Here is a 10,612-nt window from a genome sequence, read left to right on the forward strand (position 1 = left end):
TTGTATGCTTGCGCACACATACATACATACTTATATATGTATTTATCGATAAGCGAGTGTCTTACTGTTTGTTCGTTTGCTCGTCTATTTTGTACCCACTGCTTAACATTGTGCGCAGAGTACTATTACAGACTTGTGGGCGAAAGGAAAACAATTAGTTCTTGTTCTTATATAAATTAGGCTACTAAACACAAAACTTGCATGAAAATCGGTAAGATTGAGACATGGTTTGTCGAGGTTCGACCTCCACTTCACCCACGTCATAGTCTCGTCAAACTGTATCGTAAATATTTGGCTGACCCTGCAGTGTATATAAGTTAATATTAAAGAGTCTCGTCAAGGGGTTGTCCGGTTGTCGGCTATACTTCGGAGCGTGCACGCACCGACTGGATTCGATATAGGGCGTTCCTAGCTAACGAACGCGCGACTGGTCAGTTGCCTTCGAACACCTGGAGAGTCAGGACAAACATTTTTCTGTGAGTGGCGCAGCGTTCGTAAGAGCAGAGGTACGCCATTAAGTTCTGTGTGAAACTCGGTAAATCTGCGACAGAGATGTTTCGGAGCGTGCACGCACCGACTGGATTCGATATAGGGCGTTCCTAGCTAACGAACGCGTGGCTGGTCAGTTGCCTCCGAGCACCTGTAGAGTCAGGACAAACATTTTTCGCGCGAAGTGTTTCTGTGAGTGGCGCAACGTTCGTAAGAGCAGAGGTACGCCATTAAGTTTTGTGTGAAACTCGGTAAATCTGCGACAGAGACGTTTGATATGATCAAGCAGACTTACCCAGATATTGTTTAGCAAGAAGTGGTGTGTTTCAGTGACACCAGGCCTCTTCGTCCAAAAAAGGGAAGAATGAGCAAATCCAAAGTGAAAACGATGCTCATTGTCTTTTTTGATGTCAAAGGCATCGTCCGCCATGAATTTCTTCTTCCTGGACAAACCGTCAACGCCAAGTTTTACGTGGAAGTCCTCAAGAGACTCAAATGAAGGGTCAATCGGGTCCGATAAGACATCGCAGCCGATTGGAAGTTGCACCACCACAACGCCCCGGCTTACACCGCCTTTCTTGTGAACAGCTACTTAACCAAGGCCGATATCCCAACGTTTCCGCAGCTGTCCTTCAGCCCAGATGTACTGCCATGGGAAGTAACGATAACCTTACCGCCCATGGAGCTCTGGCTTTCTTTAAGAATTGACCCGGCAGCTCATTTTGATGAGCCAAGGTGCGCAAGAAATAGAATGAACAGTACCACAACAACAAAACGATAACAAGAACTCCAACGCAGGTAAGAGCATTCCTGGAACTAAACGTAAGTTTACCTTGAACGCGCTATAGCCAGAAGAACGTGCGTCGATTGAGGAACATGTCGGAGATGACGATGACATGCCGCCATGCAGCGGCACTCTTCAGGCGACATGTACTGCACCCAAGAAGCATCTGTACTACATGGTTCTGGCCTCTTGTGCAAACTGGCGGTTTTGGCCATGGAGTCAGAGCTTCCGAACACCTGATTCTAGACTGCACAGCATTCTGTAGACGAAGGATCAAAGCCTTTGGATCTATAAATCCGAATAGGGATCATATCGCCTCAATAGCACGCAGCAGGTTATCGTAACTTATTAGTGATATGGACCTATATGATTCGAGAAGGGAGGCCACAGTAGACCTTATATCGCGGCGGTGCAAAACTCATTTTATTTCAATATATCTAATAGACTAATTCCAAATTGAGTTCATATTCTGACCAATGCTTGACAGGGGAACCACTGCTCGTTTACATACTGATGCAATTTGAGTTTGGTTGCCATTTCTTGCAACCTCATTGACTTTACAATTTCTGACGATTGCGCTGTGGCCATCCAGACAAGTTTCCTAACGAAGTTAATGTAAACCAAAATAAAAAAAAGTTCTGTTTTCTGCAGACTGGATAAGAAAGCGAAGCAAATGGTTGTGGTAGTGAACGGGAGCAAGACGAAATATCTCCTGTCATCAAACAGTTGTCGCACTCCCGACTTGGCTCCCACGTCGCTGTTGAGAGTCAAAATTCGAAGTCGTAGAAAATTTTGTCAATCTTGGAACCAGTATTAACACCAACCACAATGTAAGCCTAGATATCTAACGCAGAATAACTCTTACCAACGAGTGCTATTTCGGATTGAGTAGACAATTGAGAAGTAAAGTCCTCTCTCGACCAACAAAGGCCAATCCCTATAAGTCACTCATTATTCCCCTTCTGATATATAGTGCAGAGGCAGAGACGATGCTAACATCTGGTGAGACGACGGTTCGAGTTTTCTAGAGAAGAGTTCTGCGGAAAATTTATGGACCTTTGCGCATTGGCAATGGCGAATATCGCATTCGATGAAACAAAGAGCTGTAGGAGTTATACGATGACATTGACATAGTTCAGCGCACTAAGAGACAGCGGCTACGCTGGCTAGTTCATGTCGACCGTATGTATGAAAACACTCCAGCTCTGATAGTATTCGACGCAGTATCCGTCGGGGGAAGCAGATGATGAGGAAGAACCTCTTTTGCAGAGATCAGGTAGAGAAGGACCTGACTGTACTTAGTATCTCGAATTGGCGCCATATTGCAAAAAGAAAAAACGACTGGCGCGCTTTTGTTAACTCGGAAAGAGAAGAAGAAAATAAAATTATCACACCTTCCGTTATCTCAGCTTCCAATTTTTTTTTTTTTGGCAGCTATGTTTTGCTTCCAGCCGAACCTTGTACTTCCTTACTTATTTAATTCTTTACATTTACCCATTTGTAAGTGCGTCGCCCCCTTTCTGTCTTTTAAATTAATGTGCGCTCGGCTTTGCATACAAAAAATCACAGCAGGGCATCTCCAGCAACAAAATACCTCATGTTAACATATAAACAACCGCGCCGGCGCACCGCCACTACGCACTATACACGCGTCCCATGATCATCGTCATTATTGGTGAGTTCTTGGCGCTTCGCACATTCCGTAACTTCTTAATTGGTCAATTGGTGTAGCAAAGCGGACGGCTCGCAGCAAGCTCGAGCTCAGCAAAGACGAGAAGGGTGCCGCAAGTGCAACGCGCATCCGCCCGCTGCGAAACGAGTTGGAATGTCCGCTCTTTCGGAGTGTTGACACACGCTGCACACAACTTGCATTTTAATTTATTAACTCAATAAATAACAACATTTTATGATGAAAAACTCCAAGCGGGAGCTTCAACAGCCAAAACATGTCAGCACATGTGTACGATTCATATCGCCAGCGCCGAGCGTGTTGTATATGCACACAGCTGTAATAACAAACGTTGAGTTGTGGACACTTGCGCCGCCATGTCCTCCATCGTCCCCTTTTCGCTCGCTGTCCACAATTAACGTGTTTGATTTGCTGCGCCCACTTGGACCCGCTGCTCGACCGCGCAAACCGCTCGCTTGCTGTGCAAGTTAATGTCGTTAGAGTCGATGGAGTTTATAATGGGTGTCTTGCATATTTGCATGCTTTCCAGCAGTGGGCCGCGGGTTCCAAGAAGCGCTGCTTTGTCAAATGAGGCTATCAAAGTTCTTAGTATTTATGTAAGCGCTTTAAACGTGCTTGACAAGGCTACTTGAAGGTGAACGAAAATAACTAGTAAGGCGTAAAAGAATATTTAATTATAAATTTCAGCATAAATAAATTATGGGTCACTATATGGTTAAACATATTAAACAGTTAGTATAGCGCACAGTAGGAACATTACCTAAGGTTTATGAGCCGACGAAACATGTGCGACTGACGTTTGGTGGGCATCCCACCTAAAGAATATACATACACATTCATAAACGTGACTCATAAAATTCGTTAGTTAAATTCTTAAAGTCGGCAATTATGTAATTTGCATAAAGCAAGTTGGAAGAGTTGTACGAGTAAGCGAACTGGCTACAGGTTATGACTTATGTTCAGAGAGCTCAGAAATCGCAAGCCCTTACATATGTATGTTCTCTCGAACGCCGTCGATATAAAGAAGTAGCTTGAGCTACATATCTCTTGAATTCGGAGGTATTGGGAGAGAATATTAAATGAACAGAATAGCGTCCTAATTTTCTCCATCTACCTTCTTGTCTAAATAACATATCCTTAATCGTGAGTGATAAAATATTTTGGTTAAGTCGTTCAAGAATGTACATACATACATATAAATATAATTTAATAAAGAAAGTTGTGAGAATTCTAAGCGAATCGCAGATCCTTACGAGTATGAAAGACCTTCACATGAAGTTGGAATGTCGTCTTCAATATGAATCTTTAACTTTATAAAAAGAGCAAGAACTATTTCGTATGTCGAGAGCGCTCGCAAAGTGCTAACTTTATCTTTTACAAGTATCGCTAAAACATTGTTTCACCCTATTTTGATCCTTAAATGTGAACATTAATTATCAATGTTCTTCGCAATCAAAAGGATTGCAAAAAACATACTAAAAGAACATACTAAAGGGTAATTAATTTCGCTGTTCCCTACTTTTTTGAAGAAACTTCAAATTTATTGGGGAATGCCTTTTATCATTCCAAAGAACATTCTTTGGCATTTATTTTTTTAAGATTATCTCTTTCAAATGTTGGCCGCGGCTACGTCTTAGATGGTCCATCCGTGGAGTCCAATTTTCGATGAATCGTTCGTCCGTTTCAAACGTTAACTGACGACTGATACGCGTGATGTTTTGCTCCAAGGCCTGAACCGAAGCATGATTGTCCGCTTAGACTTTAGGCTTTACAAATCCCCACAGGAAAAAGTCTAACGGTGTGATATCACACGATATTGGTGGTCAATCGACCGACCCAAAACGTGACATTATTTGCTCACCGAAATGTTCTCTCAATAAATCCATTGATTGATGCGATGTGAGGGAAGTGACGCCGTTTTGTTGAAGCCAAATATCGCCGAGATCATAAGCTACAATAACAGGCATCCAATAGTCGCTTATCACGGCGCGATAACGATCGCCATTGACGGTTACTATGTCATCGGCATCATATTTGAAAAAATATTGACCGATGTTTCCACTCCAAACCGTTATTTTTTTCGGATGAAATTGCAACTCTTGAATCTATTCAGGTTCATATATCCATTGAACCAGAAATTGGCTTCATCCAAAATTTGGGTCGAAAACATCGGATCTTTTTGGAATTTTTTAAGAGCCCATGGAACGAAGCGATATCAACGTAAAATGCGAAAAAGTCGTTCCATACGTCAGCCCGAGTTGCTGCGAACGACACCGGAAGGCACTCTTCAGTGTAGTGTAGTTTCTCCTTGATGAAATGTCAAACAATACTGAACAAAAATAACATGACAGCTTGACTCGGCTCACGCGTGGTCTATCAAAAAAAAACCTATTGAAGAAAGTACCTCATCTTGGATCACTCGTTATATCATATACTATCCGTACTTGATTTCAAGTGAAATCCCAAGCCTGTCCAATGAAAAATATTTTGATTTCCATTAATTCGAATAAAAATGTTTCGCGTTCGTGCCGTTAGCATGCGAGGAATCGACAGAGGGGCTGAGCTCGTCCCTTTGCATATGTTTCACATGATTAGAGAGTTCTCAGATTAACTGCATATCTACGATATCAGACTATCCTTTTGATTGCGAATCAGTGACAGTCGAGTTACGTTCTAACAGGCATAATCCTAGGTAACTGTATAAGTTATTGTTTATAGCACCAGTCCTGATCAGCTCCTGTTAGTCTTCCGAGTTTTTTCTTTTGCTTAAGTGTACTGCAGGATTCAATGATGTTAATTTTGTTTTGGCAGCGCTGCCTTTGATTAGTCTACCTCTACAAACTAGACTGATATATTCTTTTTTATCAAAAAGTGTGTGTCTGCAGAAGACAAATTTGTTGCTAACTGAAATTAGTGTTCATTATATTTATGACGCGCGACATTGAGTGTTTTTTTACTTTTGAAGCCTCGTCGGCATTATGTTATTAAGCAAACGTGTAATTTCAATTGTCTCGATGTGTGATTAATTCTAATAAAAATAGAGCTTAACGCAAATTTGCAACTTGAACAGTTTATTTCATCATACCCGTGTTAGTCAAGTATTTGCTCTATAAACAATACTCCAAATCGATAGCTAATTCTTCAGCTTGACACTTGAGACGAAACCTTCCGAGTGCTGATTACTATTCATAATAAAAAAGTACCGGCTTTCACACGTATCTTTCTTAAGTAACGTTATTAGAATGTATCAAATGGGGATTTAGTATTCGGCAGACTCTTAAATAAATTGAAAATATTCCATAGCAAAGGGATTATTAAATAGTTGTATACGTCAAAGGAGATTTCTTTTTAACTGTTCTTGGATTTGAAATGTAATTGGTTTGTGAGGGCCGCATGAATTTTTTATTAACTTCGGGTAACTTGAAAAATAATAAAAATAATATTTTTGTTCTGTGAAGATCTCAAAGATTTAGAAATCTTAAATATTTTCTGAAGAATATTCGAACATTTATATATTTGTAATTGATAGAGATGTGAGAGCGGTATAGGTTCACTTTGTAGTCAAGTTTACGGAAGTGCCAAAGTACTCAACGACCAACGATGTTGTAAAAATAGAAACTCTTTGAGATCTTAATAGTAAATTATAATAGTTTAGAAAGCACATCTAGTATGACACCCTAAAAATTCGCGGAGACTTAAATGTCTTCTTGATCGGCAAAATTCCTCTTAACTGTATGCTCCGCGCGGGTATCGACTAGGCATTTGGTGGCGCTGTTTGTAATGTCATGATCTCAAGCTGGCTCCTGTCAGAGTCATTACATTGCAGGCAGGCGGCTCCCAGCGAAGGCTGGTGTATTTTCCCAATCATCACCTTATGCTGGACTGCTTTATATCACCCTCAGAAGTAGGTGAATGGGTAATACAAAGGTCATTGTTAATGAGGTACTTGGTGGTAGATATAAACCGCTAAGGGTAGAGATCCCCGAATAATGATGTGAATGCATGCACCTGAAATGTCCGGTTCCTTAATTGAGGGGTGCCGCTGCCAAGCTGGCTGATGTCATCGTTAAAGTAAAGGCTGATATCACCGTCGTCCAAAAATGCAAAGGACAAGACAAGGACTGAGACGAGTAGCTCCTTGTGGCATTTACTACAGTAGCCATATAAAGGAGCGCGAATTCGGTGTTCCACACCGGTGGTGAGAGAGAGACTCCGTCGTCGAGTACTAGCATTCAACATAACGCTGATTTGCGCCCACGCCGTGGCCTGAAATACGGTTATCTGTATTACTTAAGTCCAGTATAAAAAAATTCATAAAGTTACCTGGGTGTCACCGGAACGAAAAGCCACTAACCAGATCTATCGTGTTGTGATAGACGGAAGACACGACTCTACTAGATGTGCTTACGCTCAGAATACCTAACGCTGATTTGGACCACAACCTTATTGCAGTCAAAATACGCACCCGCCTCTGTGTAGCAAACAACGCATACCGAGAGTTGAAGAGGGAAGCGAGACTCATTAGCAGACAAAAAAGAGAGAGACCGAAATGCGTGAGTATGAAGAGGTTGACAAACTAGACGGCAGTGTAACGTGCAAAAATTTTACGAAAAGATGCGTCGACTAAAAGAAGGTTTAAAAACCGGAGCATACTCTTATAGAACCCCCAGAGGTTAAGTGACTGATGTCCAGAACATATAAAAACTATGAAGGGCACACTTCTCCAGTCTGCTGAATGGTTCAACATAATGGTGAAAGTAAACACCACTAGATGGCGAACCCGATTCCCCAATCGATGACGATGGAGGCGAAGAACTGATAAGGAGTATGCATCAGCTTCTTTGTAGAATATGGTCGGACGAAAGCATGCCCGACGATTGGAATTTAAGTGTGCTCTACCCAATCCACAAAAGAGGAGACCCCAAAATCTGTACCAACTGCCGTGGGATAAGCTTATGAAAATACGATCGACACACATCACTGCTTCGTTGATTTTAAAGCTGCTTTTGACAGCACGAAAAGGAGCTGCCGCTTTGTCTGAATCTTAATACGACTGCGTAAACTTTGGCTTTCCTCTTCCTATTTCTGGAAACTTCTCCATTAACTCCACCAATTTTTCGAATTGGTTTTTTGTTGCAACTATATTTTTTCTAAAAATTTATAAAAAATATTAATTAAAATTAATTTAACATCAATTAAAATAGTTATTTTACCCGTTCTCCATTTTTCTTTAATATTTTTTTTGTATTTCACTGCACGAATGTTGAACTTCAACTGCTATTAAGCTATTAGCAGTTGAAGTTTATTTATATACTAGTACCCACTTGTACAGAGTTGAAAACCGCAATACCAAAAAAAGTTGAAGTTCGATCATACTTCAACCGCATTTTTTTTTTGACGGATTGAGTTGAAGTTGGCAATACCGAATTTTTAAACTTCGACTGAAATGCAGTTGGGTTGAAAACCGCAATAGGGGCATTTATTTCAAAATGAATTCTTTCGGTTTCGCAACTGGATTTTTTTGTGCTTTTCATACAAAATTTTTTGGTTTCAGATCCTAATTAAAACCAGCAAAGGAAATCAAAGTACTATCACTTCGAACTCTAAACAAAATACTTTAGAATCTTTAAATAACAAATCAAAGCAATCTAAAAAGACAAGCAAATCGCCGATAACACACGGCAGACACCAAATAACAGTCAAGTGCCATAAATCAAGCGAAAAACAACAAGCCCCTTTTTACATAAGGTGAGCAAATAAAAAAATTGATTACTTCATATTTTCTTAGCGTTTGTCAAAAACGAATTATCTATTTGAAAATGTTTGTTTACGAGTCATTTCTCATATCTTAGTTACAAAAAATTATAAAGTAAAATAAAGCCTTTCGTTATCACAAAAATCTCACTTAGCAACTAGTAAATTAAAATTATTAAAATAATAATAATAATAATAATGTGAAAAAATTAAGCACAAAAATGCCTTCAAAATGGCTGAGCACCACTTGAGATTTGTTTACAAAACTTAAACACTAAATTGGAAGCGCGTTAATGCAACAGTTACATGTTGTCAATACGAGTTAATCAGAAGTACTTCAGCCGCTACAAACGAGTATCACAAATATCTAAAGCTCCGGTCACAGTAATTCCAAAGGAATAGCCAGCACAGTTGTTAAGCGTCTACTAGAGACACACACTTCAGTTTAGGCTTGTGCCCAACGGTCACCGTTATGTTGGGGATACTGCATGTGTGGATATTGTGCATTGCTGTAGCAATAGCTGGGCTGCAGCAGATCCTCATCGGCGGCTACAGGTGTGAAACTGCTCAACACCGGCTGTAGATTGGTGGTCCAGAAGAAGGTGCCCGCTTCGGTGCGTGCAAAACGTACCGGCACATAGACATCATGCTCCGCCTGTGAATCATCCGCTTCTTGTACGAGTTCGGCCAGTTTCTCATTGGCTGAATTGTCTTCGATCTCTTCGTAGTAATGTTGTTCTTCCATTTGTGCATTGCGCAGATTCTCTAGAGATTCCAAAGATTCCAATGAGTACCATAAACGTTGATGTTGCTGATATGGATATTGTTGCTGCTGCTGCAGTTGTTGTGGTGCTGGCAAACGCTGTTGTTGGTGACGGCGTTGCAATTTTTCTTGCTTTTGTTGTTGTTTGTTGCGGAAGAATGTCTGCAAGACACGCTTAATGCTATAGCTGGACTTTTGGTTAGAGTTATTTTGCTGCGCTGCTAATTGTTGCTGTTGTTGACACATTTTCGAAATGTTCGTTCTACAAATTTTCTGCGTTGCTCGCTAGTTTTCTAATTGTTAAATGCGTGTGGCACGTTGAACGTACGAATTCAGAATGATTTCTCCATGCCACGCAACGACCTTTTATAGCAACGCATTGGTGCTCACCAAGTGGCAACCGCAGCAACAATAATCCACACACAGTGAATTTGTACTTATGTATATTTCCTTCAGGAAAGGGAGTAGTACAGTCAAAGAAACACAAAAAAAAAACAAAACTCTAACCGAAGAGCGGGAGAAATACGAGAACACGTGCACCAAACCCATGCGCTCGCTGCTCAGCCGTGCGCTAGTGTTGAGCATGCGTGCCTGTACATTACGGAAATGCACTTCGCTTGAGTTCGGCGCACACACGCTCCAGCAACCAAGTGTTGCACTAATAAAAAACAACACAACTTGCAACAACAACAGTGTACTGTACATAAAGTGCAGCTATCTACCCTCCTTGAAAAGCGACGTTGTGTGCTCGATGACTCAGTCGAGCTCGGGCTTCGGAGTTCGAGCAGTACAAATGCTTATGCTTGTAAAGGAAATGTCAAGTAAGAGGGTCACTGCACAGCGACAAGAACTCGAATTCCGATAAGAATTGTCGAGGCGGCTCAGCAAGTGGCGCAGGTAGTCGAAGAGCCAAGACAGCAAAAAGGCAAAACTTAGTGGTGGCACAGTGGCGCATGACACGCATTAGATGTTTTCATTCTGTGAACTGTGCGGTTGATGTCAGGGCCAAGAGTAAAATATTAGCGGTCACCGGCATTACCACACTAATGCGCAAGTGGCATGATTTCGTAGAAACCTGTGGTCTAAGTTTCTGATTTTTGTTTTAGTATCTCTCTACAGGAAGTACTAAAAT

General features: G+C 41.1%; 1 protein-coding gene across 1 annotated transcript; it reads right to left on the reverse strand.

Moving 5' to 3' along the window:
* Positions 1-8,964: 8,964 nt before the first annotated feature.
* On the reverse strand, positions 8,965-9,787 carry LOC120782637 (enhancer of split malpha protein). Its single transcript, XM_040115005.1, has one exon. The coding sequence runs from the start codon at positions 9,724-9,726 to the stop codon at positions 9,163-9,165; it is 564 nt and encodes a 187-aa protein (XP_039970939.1). The 5' UTR covers positions 9,727-9,787; the 3' UTR covers positions 8,965-9,162.
* Positions 9,788-10,612: the final 825 nt, after the last annotated feature.

This window comes from Bactrocera tryoni, chromosome 1 (assembly GCF_016617805.1).
Source record: "Bactrocera tryoni isolate S06 chromosome 1, CSIRO_BtryS06_freeze2, whole genome shotgun sequence".
NCBI classification, from domain to species: Eukaryota; Metazoa; Arthropoda; class Insecta; order Diptera; family Tephritidae; genus Bactrocera; species Bactrocera tryoni.

Coding starts and splice junctions, on each gene's coding strand:
- LOC120782637 (XM_040115005.1), bottom strand. CDS start 9,726: ATGTGTCAACAACAGCAACAATTAGCAGCGCAGCAAAATAACTCTAAC.